General features: G+C 38.8%; 2 protein-coding genes across 3 annotated transcripts; one reads left to right on the forward strand and one right to left on the reverse strand.

Annotated features, from left to right (window-relative positions):
- The first annotated feature begins 547 nt into the window (after positions 1-547).
- Positions 548-2,031, forward strand: LOC107799420 (transcription factor MYB44-like). The gene has a single exon (XM_016622528.2). It carries the CDS (start codon positions 591-593, stop codon positions 1,674-1,676), a length of 1,086 nt encoding a protein of 361 aa, XP_016478014.1. The 5' UTR covers positions 548-590; the 3' UTR covers positions 1,677-2,031.
- Positions 2,032-2,558: 527 nt separating this feature from the next.
- LOC107799419 (putative cadmium/zinc-transporting ATPase HMA1, chloroplastic) lies at positions 2,559-17,478 on the reverse strand. Of its 2 annotated transcripts, none has more exons than XM_016622527.2 (13): positions 16,785-17,478; positions 15,959-16,109; positions 15,702-15,886; positions 14,782-14,928; positions 10,260-10,455; positions 9,787-9,899; positions 8,882-9,108; positions 8,571-8,676; positions 7,243-7,410; positions 5,229-5,445; positions 3,518-3,702; positions 3,362-3,448; positions 2,559-3,045 (listed from the first exon to the last, which is right to left on the reverse strand). In XM_016622527.2, the coding sequence occupies exons 1-13, from the start codon at positions 17,256-17,258 to the stop codon at positions 2,869-2,871; spliced, it is 2,433 nt and encodes an 810-aa protein (XP_016478013.1). In that variant the 5' UTR covers positions 17,259-17,478; the 3' UTR covers positions 2,559-2,868. The 2 variants fall into 2 exon arrangements, with proteins under 2 accessions (XP_016478013.1, XP_075090624.1); XM_075234523.1 differs by having other exon boundaries at positions 14,782-14,924; positions 15,698-15,886; positions 16,785-17,477.
- Positions 17,479-17,486: the final 8 nt, after the last annotated feature.

The raw sequence follows: 17,486 nt of genomic DNA on the forward strand, positions 1-17,486 counted from the left end.
TCATAAGGGAAAAATGAAACATTTTCAGCACTATTAATCTGATTCGAAGTTAAAATTTGTTTTCACCATTTTGCTTCTTATTATTCGTACATAGTGGCACCCAAATTACCAGGTAACAACCTCTGACTCTGTTACATTTCAACTTTTGTTTGTTTCCATTAGAACCAAACAAATTTCCTTGGGTACGTAGGTTAGTGGGAAAAGAGGCAAAGTTGAAGAAAAAACAAAGAAAAAAAGAAAAGTAATGTACACGCAGCTTATAGAAAAAGAGGAGGAACAGCCTCTCTAAAACTTTATCCAAAGCCTACACCCCCCCCCCCCCCAAAATAATCTGTTATTGTGTAAATCAGTGTAATCTTTCTTTGTGACGCGTGTCCCTGTTTACAGCTGTATTCCATCTCTAATTTTCAACCGCTTTCCCTATCCCTCTTTTTAAAAAAAATATCAATCGGTGCCCATAACGATTACAACTCTTCCCCACTTACCGGCTTTACCGGTCATCCCTTTGCCCTTTTATACCCTCTTCTCCCATATATAAATCTCCGCTTCTTCACGTTTCCTCTTCCTAAAAACACACATACAACACAAAAATGGCCAATAGCAGTAACAGTTCTAAGAAAGATATGGATCGGGTTAAAGGTCCATGGAGCCCCGAAGAAGACGAGCTTTTACAGCAGCTCGTTCACAAACATGGACCACGAAATTGGTCTCTTATTAGCAAATCCATACCTGGAAGATCCGGTAAATCTTGCCGGTTAAGGTGGTGTAATCAGTTATCGCCTCAAGTAGAGCATCGAGCTTTTACTCCCGAAGAAGATGAGACCATTATTCGGGCCCATGCTCGATTTGGGAATAAATGGGCCACTATAGCCCGACTTCTTAATGGACGGACCGATAACGCCATTAAGAACCACTGGAACTCTACCTTGAAGAGGAAGTCCTCCTCTCTTAGTGCTGATGAAGGTAACGAACTCGCCGATCAAATTTTTCAAAATGAACAGCCGCCGTTAAAGAGATCCGTTAGTGCCGGATCCGCTATGCCGGTGTCGGGTTTCCATTTCAGTCCCGGTAGCCCGTCGGGTTCCGATAGTGATTCGAGCCTTCACGTTACGTCATCATCTCAATCTCACTTGTTCAAGCCTGTCGCTAGAGCTGGCGGTGTGTTTCCGCCGCCGTCTATTGACACGTCTTCTCCCTCCGATGATCCCCCGACTTCCCTCAGCCTTTCGCTTCCCGGAGTTGACTCGGTCGAGTTTTCTAATCGTTCGGTCGAGTCGACTCAGTCGAAGAATCCCTTCCAGATGCTTCCTGTTGCTATGCAGATTCCCCCACCTCCACCACCGCCGCCTCAGGCTGCGGCGGTGCCGTTTCAACGTGCTTTAAATCAGGAAACTGCAGGAGAACAGCAAGATAAGGTGTTTGTGCCGTTTAGTCAGGAGTTGTTGGGAGTGATGCAAGAGATGATTAAAGCGGAGGTGAGGAACTATATGGTGGGGATTGAGCAGCAACAATTTCAGCAGCAACAACAGCAGCAACGTTATCAACAACAACAGCAGTTTCAGCAACAAAATCATCAAATGCCAAGTGGAATAGGGTTAGGTTTGTGTATGCAACAAGCTACTGATGGATTTAGGAATACAGGTGCTAATCGAATGGGAGTAAGCAAAATCGATTAGAGAGAGGGAAACTGCCTTTGTTTCATTTTTCTCTAAGTTTAGGGGGCACATGTTGGCTTTGAGCTTCAACTGCGTGGGATCGTCAAAAAAAGGAAATAGTTTTTGGACTGTTTTGTACAGAGAGAGTGGGAGGGAGAGTATAAAGCTAAGTTCCAATGGCAGAAATGCTAAGGCTGGAACAAATAAGAAAAAAAAAAACCAAAAAAAGTCGTTTTGTTAATTTATATTCAGGCAGATTTAGAAAACAAGAAAAAAAGATTAGGTAAGTAAATATGTTTTGAGAGACCCTACCGCCAAAGAAATGAACAATGAAATCTGGTGGAAGGATTTGAATGAAGCAAAGTTTTTAACTTTATTCTTTAAGTTATTATCTTTCCTTTTCAAATTTAAATGTTGATGACCAGATGAGTTTGAAAATCGCAGGGAACTGAAAGAAAGAATTGAATTGTGGACAGTAGTGTTTCAGTAATGCCATAGTGAAGCTGAAAACCTAGAGCAGCAATTAGAAAGGTCACAAATTATCATTATAAGGATTGCATCAGGTATTTAGGAACTCCCTTGCCAATGTGGAGGTTGCACTGTTTAAAGCTAATCTAAACCTTATATAAGAGCCATAAGTGACAAGCGTAAGGAGAAGGTAAAAAACAAATTTAACCAAAAAAACTTTCAACTATGATTCAGATCAGGCCAGATTCTATTACTTCCTCCTCTTTAGATGAAACTCAACTTACAAAACGTCAAAGACCGGACAGAGTTTCTCTTAAGACACTACCACTTTTGAGAGAGTTCAATTGATCTTTTCTACATCTTTAGGGCCTGTTAACACATAAAAAACTGTTCGAGCGCGTCATCATAACTGAAATTGAACGTTTGACCAAGCCATTTAAGATAAGACCAGAACTCCGTTTTCCAATAGGAGACTTGTACAAATGTGGTACAAGACAAAGACAACCAACTTTATGATTAATGGTTCCCTAACGTCCTGCATTAAAATTAGATACTTTGCCGCTTACATCTTTACAGTAACATGGAAAAGAATATATATGGCTGATTTAGCCTCAAGTGTACACCTGACAATCTAGTTGAAGAGGTTCAACATGTACAGTGCAGTATTCTTCACTTTCTGACAACAAAGTTTTCGACACTCCATCTCAATTGGCATGTGAACAGCTACAGTGCAGGAAGTCAATACTCACAAATGGGCTGCTTGAATGGTGCTAGGTAGGGTGCCATGCCTCAAGAACATAATTAGAGAATGCAATTTGTCAATCATTTGTGAAACATCCTCCCTCCATGACCATGTTGGAGGATTTAGAGCACGAACAGAATTGAGACAAACAAGAAGCGTGCCACCTTCATGCAAGAGGACCTGCATGTTGACATACCAGCTCAAATGAATTTACTAAGATAGCGACCAAGCTAGGGCAAAAATGCAGTTTCTGATTATCCGTAGTTGCAAATCACCGGCAGAATGTAAATCTATCTATCTTCCAAGAATAACAGGAATTGGACCACTTAGAAATAAGAAAATTTCACAAAGGTTAACTTGTGTCTCCTACTAGGTTATAATTGTTGGACCTAATAGCTGCACAAAGACTAAGAGCAGCAAGCTGGACAGATATACAGATTGATTGAAACAAAGATGGATAAACTTAAGGTGAGAAATATCTGGAAGAGAGTTATACCGTCAACCACAGTGGGAGGACTCCCAATACTGATGTAAGAGAGGCCAAAAGAATGCTAGACAAAGCAAGTGCCACATTTTGCTTGATCTGCAAGTATAGGGGTGTGCATCAGCTGCATATAGAAAGACGTGTTGATTACAAAGGAAAAGGAAATACCAAGGATGTTGTTTGACGAGATTTCGCAACACAAAATGGGACACCGGAAATATTGTCTTGTAGCAACAGTACATCCGCAACAGCTATGGCAGCCGCACTAGCTCGTTCCGCCAGCACAATACCAACGGTAGCTGCAGCAAGTGCTGGGGCATCATTGATGCCATCACCTACCATTATGAGGCCGCCTGCTCAGAAGTATAGTAATTGGTCAGGTAACAATTAGCACAATAAGGAAACATGAATTATCGGGAAAAGTTATAGTTGATTAGCATCTACCCATGTTTGCACCCCATACATACACATTCCTGGGACCCTAAAGTGGAGAGAAATGAGAATCATGTCTAAGGTTTACCCTTTTTCGACTTCTCCTTGTTACCATGAACAGCAAAATAACTTCGGGTGTATGCTTTATTCCATCCAGTTTCACCTATAAGGTCCTCTGTTCTAAGTGGGATCTCCAATTTATTTAACTTTTATAGTCTATGGACATGAGTGGGTCCCCACAGAAGCATATGTAAACTTGCTTATCTTGATGGTTTAAAGTTAAAACTTCAATGCTTTAGCATTGGTTAAATTAATTTGTTATTGACTATTTAGAAAACATCAACATAAAGACGCTAAATAAATATCAAAATTTCGCCATTAGTTTGATAAGTTGAATCTTTTAGGTCGCAGTCCAATGATTTGTTGCATGAGGTAGCTTCTTCTCCTCTTTCGTTTGTATGTTCCGAGTTGACTGACTCAAAGGTCTTAAAACACAGTTCTTATCTCTAAACCAATATCCAAAAGAATTCTCAAGGAGTGAAACAAAACTTGGAAGTTCCAAAAAGTACGGTACAAAAACCAAGGAGCAATTTACCAATCTGCTTTAGTTAGCTGAAGCTCAGGTGAATAGCAGGACAAGACATGCAATATTCGGGTGTTTGCTGCTACTCATTTATGGATGAATTTAACCAGGAAACTTGTCCGGTTAAGTTTGGGGGAAGAAAGAAAGAGGACAAAAGAATGAAGAAACCGTTAAGAAGTGCTATTATTATGAACACACTACAGTGTCATCACATGACATGAGAGCCAAAAAGGAGCAAACACGCTGCATGAACATCAGGCCTAAATGGGGTTGTGGAATACGTCTTAAGCACAAAATCTGAAAATTGTTCTGAAGTTTGGTCAAGGAGTACCGTGAATTGGTCCACATGGTGTAATGAACAATGTCCAAATCAGGGTAACACCTTTTTATTCTATAGTAGTTAATGTCAGATATATTGATAGGAAAGAGAAACACTAAAAGCAACCCATTTAGATTGTCAAATTAATTGAGGGTAGGAAATTTTACACCCATGATGGTTGAGATGTTTATGGTAAGCTGTATGGCTTGGAAAGAAACAAATGATACCTCTTTCCATAGAACCACTAGTTACACATACTACCTGTTTCATAGAACATTTATTAAATCCTAAAGAAGCATTTAGCCACAGCTGCCCCAGCTATATATTAATTTAATCTGGTGACTTAGCATGAGTAATTTTCATTGTTTTTGATAAGTTGTCATTTGGCATGTGTATTAAGATGCGAGTTAAATATGAACATGAGCTAGTTAAGTGATAGCAAATGTGCGAAACCACAAATAATTTTTTTGTTTAGAATTTGGAAACCTAAAATGGTCCTGAAAAACATGAAAGGAAACCTCTCATTGCCAGCTTTAGCGACTCACCTGTATCCCTTGAAATGCTTGTAACATGAAAAAGTTTATCCTCTGGCTTTAGGCTGTAGTTAACTTCTTTGATACCCACAGCTTTAGCAACTCTACGTGCACTCGCCTCATGGTCACCAGTTAACATTAAAACACGAAGTTTAGCTTGATTCTGCAGTGTCTGTACAACGTCTAGAACTCCAGGTCTAGGCTTATCTTCAAAGTGAAAAAGAGTTACCTGGTACCAAGACAGAATCAGCAAAATGGTCTGCGGAATGGATGAGGAAGAAGCTTGAGGGTAATTTCTAAAAAAGAGATGAGCATTAAATATTTGTACATCATAACTCTTAAGTTATCACTGAAGTCTATATTCGGTCTGGCTTTGCCTAGCAAAATCCAGTAAGCTGATGTTTGATTTGATTGCAAAGAGGTCTTGATACCCAACAATACTCAATTATAAGGAAATGTTGCTCTTAGAAGCCCTTGAAATCTTGATGTTTAAAATAGATTAGCTTGTGGCTCAAACACCAGACCTTCTTTACATATATTTTCAATTTTGGATTCAGCCTCTCTCTTCCATTTTGTGATTTTACTCATAACGATTTCCGTTTTTTAGAGGTATAAAAAAACTGAGAAATTCACCAAGTAAAATAACAAGCATCCTGTACGAGATGGACACGAGAAAAAGTCCAATATGAGACAAGTCCACATGGGAGATTGGTCCAATGTTCATTTTCTAATTTGAGTTAATTGACACTGATTTAAACAAACATTTAATTTTAATGCCAAAAAGTTGAGTTAAGTGATACTCTTGAAGTCTACAGTGTTGAAGATTGAAAAACTGTGAAGTGAAGTGATAACTGCAACATTTTGTTGCTCGAAAAGTCATGAAAAGAGGAATAAGGTTCTCCTGGATTGTCTACTGTGACCATTAGCTGGTTTTCGATGAGTTTCAGGGGCTAGATTAGTGTTACAAACCACATTGCTAATGCTTCCCAGGAAAATAGGAATCCCTGAATCATGCTTTTGGGGTGGGATTGAAGGACAAGGACACAGTCATGATTTCTGAGATGCCATTTTATTCATGACTTTGTGTGATGAATTTTGGTATCGGGGGAGGGACTGAGGGAGATTGAATATATTCCTGCCTTTGAGTACTTTCAAAAATCTTGGATCTGGATTTCTGAAAACTATTCCTTGAGAATAAGAACAAAATTATCCATATAGGTGACATGAGAAAAGTTATCTGTTGCAATTTGGGTAAATTGGCATTTTTTTCCCCTTTGCATATCTCTCTCCGACTTCCATACCCCAACCCTCACACCGGTGTATGATTTAATACTGCTTTATTTGTTGCTATATGGTAATTTTGACGTATTTAATGGCTTCTTGTAAGTCTTTTCTGTATAACTATCTGGCTTGAATACATTATGAATTACTTCCTAGATATATCTAGACCAAAGACCTTTTTCAACAAAATTGAAGTCCAAACATTTGTTTGACCTATATTAAACATGGACAAACTAATCCAAAACTCAAAACTATAAGCTACAGAATCCCAACCCACCAAGTACCATGTGCCCACCAAACTGTCCTCGTAAATCAATACACTAAGGACCAATTTGATTCTCACAAGTAAATGGTAACACCAAATCATCCTGGAACATAATGGGATACAAGTAGTGTATTGCAATCCAATTAAGAGATGGAAAAAATAAAAATAAAAACTCTTGGTAGTAAGAGAAAATGCGAATATTATGCACCCAAGGGTGTGGCCTAGTGACAATGAAGTGGGCGGAGAACCATGAGGTTTCATGCTCCAATCCCAACGAAGGCAAAAAAACACTAGGTGATTTCTTCCCATCTATCTAAACCTTGGTGGACAGAGTTACCAAGTACCTGTGCTGGTGTAAGGTAGCAAGTACCTGGTGGAGTACTCGAGGTGCAAGCAAGCTGCCTGGACACCATCATCATTAAAAAAAAGAAGAGGGAATGTGGATTTCCAAAGTTTTAATACTCATTAGAAACAACTGACCTTTTGATTATTAACAGAGAGAGCAGCGTGGACAAAATCACCTCCAAAAGACGATGTGCTTACTGCCTCCTGAACTCTTCTCGATTCATCTTCAGAGTGGAAAAGTGAGGTGATGTATTCCACAGAACCAAGAAAAGCTTTCCACGGTTTACCGCCTCCGAGTCCTGGCTATAAGACAAATATAATGAATAATTACTTAACTTTCCCATTGTAGAATTAAGTAACAGCAAATTTAAGTTTAAAGAAGAGAGCTTTTTGCTTTCCACAAAGTGTTTTCTATAGCCTAAAATAATCTACTATTTCTTTCTCACCATAACTAATAAATAGAAAGGGGAGGGATATTCCTGGCCTTCAACTTGTTAAAACTTCACCAGCTTATTAGGTCATCCATGAGATATTAAACATGGAATTAATTAGGACCCATAACTCTGTTGCAAAATTACAGTAATCTGCTCCTCCTCAGCCCTTTTGCACAAGCAGCCCCAGCTCATACTATTTGATTTTGCAACCCTAAACCCAGCCTATAATTTTTTTCTATCCTGTGCTAATAGACTTCAACTCAGCCAAAAACTTTTGGAATGTCAAGCAAAGCAAAGCCCTAGAGTCTAGAGTAAACTCCAACTCAGACAGGTGAGGTCAATCATTCTTGGGTGCAGAACTGCTTAACCAGCAGACTTAGGTGGTCCTCAGTACATGCAGCATTTCGCGGTATGCTATATATCTAGTCTTAGGTTTAATTTCCAAATGTCCTTTGCCATGTAAGATATTATAGTACAATCACAGCACCGATATTTCAACATCTTTGGCCTGTCTACAAGTTCGGTTCTCATTGCCCCTAAACAACCAAAAGGCGCTGCTATAGGTAGACATGAATCTGCAATAGATGCAAGATTCAGCTAAAAAACAGATGAATTCCACTACTTTAAGACCTAAAATTTTGCCCTCCAAAGCCTTATTACCGTGTGTCCTAACCCGTTAGGGAGTAGATGTCCCACACTTGTATTAAAGGTAGAACTGAGTCCAGCACCAGCAGTCTAGATGGTGCACCTGATGTAAAACCACTTTAAATGTACAGTTCCAAGGACCAGGTTAAATCAGGATATCAGCTTCAAAACTAGACCTCAATAAGTAGTCTACAAAATAAAATGTAACTTTTAATATGGCACATCACATTGGTGAAGATTTTTGATCAAGCAAGATTACATATGAAGACAATTTAAGCTTAATTGTCCACTGAGGAGCTACAAGGGAGAGATCACTTCTTGTATTGGAAAGGTAATATATTGAACAGAGTAGAATTAATAGTGAGCAGATAGGAAAAAGAATACCTCAAAGCTTGATATTGTTGCAAATATGCCTCTACCAGGTAAATTCTCAAAACTTTCAACTGAAACTGAGGGGAGGTCTTTGCCTGTGCTATGATCTACAACAGCTCTGCATGAATGGAGGACGAAGCAGAGAAGATAAGCATTAAGTGATCTCAGGTACTAGTACCGACTTCTAAGCTAAACTCACTTAAAGGTGATAGTGTATAATCATAATGTTAGAAAGGGGTAAGCATCCAAAATTCATATATAGAAACATATCAAATAAATAAACAGATTAAATACATATATCGAGACATATCAATTCGCACCACCTTCCAATCGGGTGAGTTGTACCCCTCTCCATTGCAGCTGCAACAGCAAGTGCTTCTTTCTCACAGCTGGGGACACAACAAGAAGCAATTCTTTTTCCATGTCCATGTATCGGTTCAATTGCTTTGCACATGAACTCCCCAGTTGTCAGTGTACCAGTTTTGTCAAATGCAATACTATGACATGAAGCCAAGGCATCAAGAACTTGTCCACCTTTAAGCAATATCCCCTAGAAACAAAATTCACCACATAAGATCCTGTGAACAGAAAAGACTGATCCTGAAACAACATATGATAATATCATTCTGCTCAGATCCTGGAAATAACGTTTACAAAAATGAAAATAAGACAAGTATGGGAAATACGCACTGTAAGACAATGATGAGGTATTTTTTTGAGATGGTAATTGATCCAATATATTAATAATCATCAGCAAAAATTTTGTACTGGAACCAAGATTACATCAAGAAGAGCTAAGACAAAAACAAATATTAAACTTCCTTGTTCTTCTTACAAGGAGCCTAAGACTTCTATGATGAGGTATTAATATTATACAAGTTACCAGAATTTTTTTGAATGGAAAAGGAGAGGCAAAATAGCTTTTCTCATACAAATTACCAGAACTAGAACAACATATATATATATATATATATATATATATATATATATATATTTTATTTTTTTTGGAAAGTTTTGCTCAGACCTGACAGTAGCATTATAATAATGAAAATAGGATGACTATGGTTCAAACATAAAGACTATGATGAGGTATTATTTTTTTGAGATGAATGATGAGGTATTATACAAGTTCTAGAATTAGGAAAATATTTTTTTTTTAAAAAGCTGGTGAAAAGGATTTGACACCACAAGTTCAATAAGTAGATTGTCTGCCAATTTGAAAAGCTACCCTTTTTGCACAGGCACTGATGGCAGTTGCATAAGCCAACGGTGCCACAGCTAACGCACAAGGTGATGCAGCCACCATGAGGCCCAATGCTCGGTAAACTGATCCTCTGCAAGCTGCAGAAAAAGAAGGAAAAAAGTCACCAGATAACCAAATGGTTTAGAGAATAGATGATGAAAAAGACACATCCATATGGACATTCCTTCTTTTCACTTGCATTAAAAATCATGAAAAAGTTTTACTCTTGATAGTGGGTAACAGTTACACAGATGTCTCCACAGAGATCCAAACCCAAGCGTGCACACAAAGTTCAATAACGGTTGTTTTAACCCATTTAACACCTCAAAAACATATGCATTTTAAATCCCTTCTTCCTGATAGAAAAGTCTGAAGTAATGCAAGAAAGACTGATGTGGATAGCAACACATAAATACAAACAAAAAAGTATCTGCTCAAATTAAGACTCCTAAAAGTACCTGCGGTGCTAATGAAAGGCCACTTGAAAAGGAATGGACCAAGAAACGCAACTGCTAGAGATAATAACACAACTGCTTTACTGTACTGCTCGCCAAATTTGTCAAGCCATCTTTGAAGTTTTGGTTTACTTAGCTGAGCTTCTTCTGTCAGCTGCACAATTCTGCTGAGCATGGACTCTTTCCACGTCTTCTTTGCCTATAGAGAAAATCAAAGTTAAAAAAGACTGAATTAGACAAATTAAATTGAGTGCTTCTTAAATAAAACTGTTTTAGTTCAAAGCTCCTCAATTAACGATGTTTAACACTGTTTAGTAAATAAGACTTTAACTTTCAGGCACCTACTTCATTTTACCACTTTGAAGTCACTTCTTGGGCCCCTGGCCAAGCTTTATTAACTTTTGGGATTAAAATTTTTATGGTTTCAAATAACGGTCGTTGCTTTGATCTAGGGACTCTAGAATGACATCCCTTTGTTTTTGCAAATCTGGGAGTTCTAGAATCTATAATATTGTAGACAATCAAGGAAGTCTCATACTGGATAATCATTATTTTCAATAACTGATAAATCCCCGAGGGCCAGTAGCCCGTGGGACGAAACTCAATGGATAATGAGCACGCCTCTCTACCCTTCTCCACTTAAATTCCAAGTTATGTTTGCGGCAGGGTTCGAACCCTTGACGGGCGCCTAACCAACACATAACTCGCTGCACTCTTATCACTAGACCAAAGCCATGGGGGCTTAATGGATAATCAATTTTAAAACTCACTTATCCATTAAGAGATTCGATCTCAGTCTTCACATCCCAATAGTTAAAGTGGCAACGCACGCAGATACTAAGAGAAGAGGCAACAGTGGTTTCACACATCAATGATCCAAATTAGAAACATGACTAACAAGATCCAGCGCAGAATCATCAAAAAGGATGGAAAAGAAAAGCAATCAAGAAAAGAAAAAAGATTTTTGAGGTAAAATGAACACCTAACTGAAGCATGTCTCTTACCTGCTAAATCAATCATTACAGTAAATACAAGTCAGACGAAGCCTCTGCATGGCAGCAGAACATTTTATTTACTTTATTATTGGCAGTAAACCTATTTATGAACTTATTATCTGCAATAGAATAAAACAAACTGCATACAGAAAAGAAAGGTTGTGAGAGAATTCTTCCGCTACGGCCTATAATATACTAGTTCATTGGACTTAACAACTTAACAATCAACTCTTTACAACTATGGGAACCATTATAATGCATCTTGAATGCAATTTTTTTCTCGTGAGATAAAATTCCACGCTACATTCAACATCATATATCATAATGCATCAGTGTCTTATTGCAGCAATTTTCGCCTACTTCATGACTTGTACTCAAATGTCTCCCACGACAGATGGAAGGAAATAGATGTTTGGAATACAAATTCATCTAGCATTTGTTACCACCTTCATTATGAGATCTCTCTGAGGCAAGATAGCAAACACAATATTTAATATGAATACTCCCACAAACTTTAAGGACTAGTGGCGATGCAAACAATATGTGGGAGTGCGACAGCTACTTGCATTAGAGAAGCTGCTAGAGAGGTATTGGGAGTCTCGAGGGGTAACTTAGGTGACCACTGAGGGGATTGGTGGTGGAACGCAGAGGTCCAAGGGGAGTGGAAGCCAAGAAGGTTGCTTATACAAAGTTGATGGAGAGCAGAGACGAGGAGGATAAGTGGACGCATAGGAGAGGTATAAGGTGGCAAAGAAAAAGGCGAAGTTAGCGGTCACCGAGCAAAAACAGCAGCGTTTGAATGCTTATATGATGAACTTTGGGACAAAGGCAAGGATAAGAAGTTGTCCAGGCTAGCCAAGGCGAGGAAGAAGAGGGCCTGAGATCTAGATCAAGTGAACTAGTGAAGTGCATCAAAGACGAAGATGGCAAAGTATTGGTGGAAGAGGCATACATTTAAAGTAGATGGCAGACATACTTCCACGGATTCTTGAATGAGGAGAGGACATGAATATTGTGCCGAAGATTTGGAGCACTCTGAGAATCGTCGAGATTGTGGATATTGTAGGGGTAAAAGTTGCAGAGGTTGAAGGGGCAATGCGTAAGATGAGCAGGGGTAGAACGACCAGGCCTGACGAGATTCTGGTGGAATTTTGGAAGAGCGTGGGAAGGGCAGGATTAGAGTGGCTCACTAGGTTGTTTAATGTTATTTTTAAGACAGCGAAGATGCCCGAGGAATAGAGGTGGAGTACAATGATTCCGTTGTACAAGAACAAGGGTGATATACAAAATTACAACAACTATAGAGTTATCAAGCTACTAAGCCATACTATGAAGGTTTGGGAGAGGTGGTAGAGGTGAGGGTGAGGAGGGGTGTGTATTTCTGAGAACCAGTTTGGATTCATGCCGGGGCGATCGACTACCGAAGTCAAGCACCTTGTTAGGAGATTAGTGGAGCAGTATAGGGAGAGGAAGAGGGATTTACATACGGTGTTCATCGACCTAGAAGAAGCTTATGACAAAGTCCCAAGAGAAGTTCTATGGAGATGTTCCTGTCGCATACACTGGGGTGATCAAGATCTCTCCTTAATATCTCCACTTCCCCAAGTCTAAACAACAACAACAACATACACAACAACTTACAATACATTCTCAACACCATACCTGCTCAAACAATCAACAACAACATACCTACGATTTTCAGAAAATTGGGTAACACATATATCACTTCCTTCCAATTCAAACCAACACCAAAAACAACAAGAACAACATCAGCAACAACACATCCAAGCTACTACATCAAGAACCAGCTGAACCTAGCTAAAAAACCTTCCAAAACAGTCCCATACACACAACACCTCAAACATACTTCAAGTTTAACATGTTTTCCTTCAACATCTAGGCTTGCTATGGCCTAAAAACGACTCAACCCAAGTAGAGGGGTGAAGAACATACCTTATGGCACACATGCCCCCAATTTGCAGAGCTTACTTCATTGTTATGTCTTACTCAATCAACCATGAATAGAGAACGAGGCAAACTATCGACTAGTTTACTATGCCTTCCTCAATCAACCACGAAGAGAGAAAGAGGCAAACTATCGACTACTTTGGGTTCGTAAGATTTGACTAGCGAGCATTAATTTCGTGTTGTGTTTTGCGCTCGTCATTTATTTTCGATGTTTGTTCCAGTGACACAGAGACATCGCAAATTTTAGGAGACACTACCTATTTCCAGCTAAACATGTCCCTGTCAAATGACTATCCTAACAGCATCTTGTTACCTCTAGTGGCACTGCCTCTTTTTGTCACAAAACCAACAGTATTCAGATCACTCTTTAGGTCATTATTTCGACAACTTCTAACAACGACCAGATGTTGCTGATGTACTCCCTAGAGCTTGTAGATAGTCGTCTCGTATATAGTAGTCTTGTGTGGTTTTGTCATCCATTCTTAGTGGACCTGTTGTGGTTTATATTGGCCTTGTTGGCCTTGTTGTATATATACGTATGTTGAGCCTTTTCTGCGTGTCGGTGGTTGTCTCTTTTGATCAGGTAATCACTCGTCAGAGGCCTTGTCGACCCACGTATGGTTGATTATATTACAAGCATCACGATTGGTGCACTCGGGCCTAAGGGCACCGGTTGCCGGCCACACCCCCCAAGGTTGGGGTGTGACATTGTAATTACTGTTTATCTTTACATGGATTTTCCTTTGTCGTATTTCCTTATCTTAACTGTGGTGATTATGCATTTCTTTAGCCGAAGGTTAATCGAAAACAACCTCTCTACCTTCTCAAGGTAGAGGTAAGGTCTACATACACAATACCCTCCCCACCCTCCCCAAACCCCATTTGTGGGACTTTACTTGGTATGTTGTTGTCACTCCCACAATCAAAGATAGCAAACACCATTTTTAATCTAAATACTCCCACAACTAAAATTAGCCCTAAATATTGCAAAATCAGTTATTAGAAGTAGAACCATGGGACTACTTCTCTTACATTATCTTACAATAATTGTTCCAACACTATTACGTTCCCTCCCACATAATCAAACAGTGTGCAACGCCTGTGTTTTGGTAATGCTCCGTGATTGCATAAGCTATTACAAGTCATACTGCTATCGTGACTGATGAGCTACAAAAAATTTCTACCAAAATGAGCATCAGCAACTCAGCAATCAAATAACAAAGCAAACTAGCTTCTATATCACAAGCACTAGTCTATTTTGATAACTCATTCTGCCAGTAAATGTAAAATAAGGAATTGATCGTAAAAAGCTTACTGCACGATTGAGCCAAGGAATAATCGCTTGGACAATTCTTACTTAAAAACTAAGAAATTTTCTGTAAATTTCTCTGACAAATTTAAGAGAGACAAATCTCCGCCTTGTCACTAAGAAAAGCAAAAAAAGAAGGAATATATGTCTTCTCTTTTAATGCCATCTTGGCTACAACTGCACAAATTTCTTCACCTTTTTCAATTTAAATCAATTGAGATCAATCCGAATTATGGACTATTGAAGGGCATACCTTCACTATCAACATACCGTCCAGGTTTCGTGCACCTCCAGGAATACTGTCCCCCTCTTTCCTTTCTAAAGGTTTGACTTCTCCTGTCAAATGCTCAATAGTAATTGTTGTTCTACCTCGGGAAACTTCACAGTCTACTGGTACTGACTGATCAAAGCAACATGAAGAGTTAAACAGGCATAAAAGCTCACCATATCAAGAGTCGAAGCACAAAATGTAAAAGTAAAGATACAGAATTAAGGGAACCTAATATAAGTTGTAGGACAAAATTTGACCATGGAAGTATACACACACACACACACACACACACACACACACAGATATATATATATATATATATATATATATATATATATATAATATCAAGACACCAGATGTATAGATATACTAACAGGCCAAAAACTGTATAAGGCATTACCACTCCCTGCTAACTGTCTGTATGAGAAAACAATAGTAGCTAATTATCTCCTCCAAGTTTGATATTACGACAATCTAGATATTGCAATCTCTGAGTCCTACAGGTGTTAATCTCAAATTCATCTAATTCCAGCTGCCAAATAATTCTTAATATATTGATGTTATTATAATCAGCTTTAAATATAACGCCAATTTTGTATTAGCTTTCACGGTTTAATTATTGGTATATCTTCTCTTGCAAATCACAAAGGTCATGAGACCACACACGCATAGAGATCTCGGAATCCCAACAAAAGACACTTGCTGCTATTTAGTCTCTTCTAAGCTAAAGTAGAAGATGCAAGTTATACAAACAACCTATGATCTAAGATTTAGTAGGAATAAAATGGCCAGATATGGAGAACATAATCTGATGCGCAATATCAATTTAACCCGAAAGAAATAGATAAATAAGTAAAAGAGTTTTTAATGCAACTAAACCCAAAAGAAGTGTGGATACAGACCTCACCAGCTTTAACCAATATAAATGAGCCAACTTCCAGGTCACTCACTGGAACTTCACTGTATGTCAAGTCAGCAAAACTAGGCAAAGTTTGATTGTCAACATGCAGCACAAGAGCAAATTCTGGATGGTTTTCTTTTAATTCCTTTACGTCACCCTTGGAGCGACTAGTGAAGTACTCTTCAGCTGCACTGACAAATATGTCTTAGATAAAAAAAAGTTCTCCTCCAGAGGATATTTTCAAATTGTTTTACTTACCTATATGAGCCAAATTAAACATTGCAAGAAGCAAGCCACCTTCCAATATGTTCCCCATAAAAACTGATGCAAAAGCTGCAAGAGCCATCAGTACATGAATATTTATTTTGCCACCAGTAATGTCCATTAACGCATCAAGTGATGCTGAGACCTGACAATAAAGTGAAATAATAAATATGGGACTTTCCGAAGGAATTAAAGTGTTTCATCATGAGAGAACAAGCAGTAATCGTACTTCTTTACATATGGATTTACACAAATTGATATCCACAACATCATACACCACCATCGATTACGCTTTGCCTAAACTGCAATATTCTGAGGACTTAGAGATCCTAACTTCAATTGTTCCAAATGCAGTGTACTTACACACCTTCTATTCAGTAATAATTCGCAAGGGGTAAGTCCATAGTCTACAATTTGTGACTCGTTTACTCCCTATTCTTTGAGAGTTTGCAGGCTGAACAGAGTCAGTCCTAGGGTGAAGATCATCATCCGGGAAAATGGATTGAGCTGGCTAATCACTCTAATAGATTTTACGACTTAAATCATAATTCTCCCGCTTAATTAATCTCATTATAGTGACTGGAAAACCATTGTTTTTATTCTTTTTCTTGTTTTAGTGGTCCATTAATAAACGCAATAAAGCATTTGAATAGGAGATCATTTCCTCGTATCTCTATAGCCAAAATAGTATCCTAAAGTTTGTATTGTAAGCTAAGACTGCACTAAGAAATTATTCAATCAATTAGACAGGTCAATTGTACAATATAACTGAAACCATTTGTGAGTATAAAGCTAGTTTAAAGATAAAAGACATAAATACCCCAACGAGAGGGAAGGCAATGAGAGTGAAAACACGCTGGAGAGGCAGAACAGCTGGCTGGGGAAGAAAGTAAGGGCAAGCAGCGGCAGCAATAAACAAAGCCGCAGAGCAACAGCAAAGCTCTAAATGCTCTCTCAAGATATTCGCCAAGTGGGTCCATCTGATAGCTCTGGCGAATTTGAGAAATAGCTCCTGGGATTTCGTAAGCTTCCCATCACCTTCATCATGACCATGGTGGTGATGATCATGGCCATGTTCATGGTCATGGTGGTGATGATGATGGTGACTGTGGCCACAGTTACAAGCAGCGCAGTGGATGCGACCGCGGAATTGAGTGGAGCTCCTAATTGAAATTGAAGGTTTGGATTTCAATGAAGAGAGCAGGACATTGCGGTTGACTTTAATTCTCCTTCTAGTTTTGTAGATTGAACAATTGATCCCTGCGAATGAAGTTGAAAGACGCAGAGCTTCCATCTTTTTGCTGAATATTTTCACCGAATTCTCTTCTCTATTTCTCAATCAATAATAATGGGGGTTGGGGCTCTTTTGCTATTTTGGAGTGTGGCTATTGTTGTATCATCTATACCACACTATGTGCTCACTGGGTTACGGTCCTATGCTACGCTCTAGTCACGGATCTACTTGTCAAGATCTTCTTCTTTTGGGACCTGTTTGACGACTTTGGGTTAGCTCAGCACGCTT

Source organism: Nicotiana tabacum, chromosome 17 (assembly GCF_000715075.1).
Source record: "Nicotiana tabacum cultivar K326 chromosome 17, ASM71507v2, whole genome shotgun sequence".
Classification (NCBI taxonomy): domain Eukaryota; kingdom Viridiplantae; phylum Streptophyta; class Magnoliopsida; order Solanales; family Solanaceae; genus Nicotiana; species Nicotiana tabacum.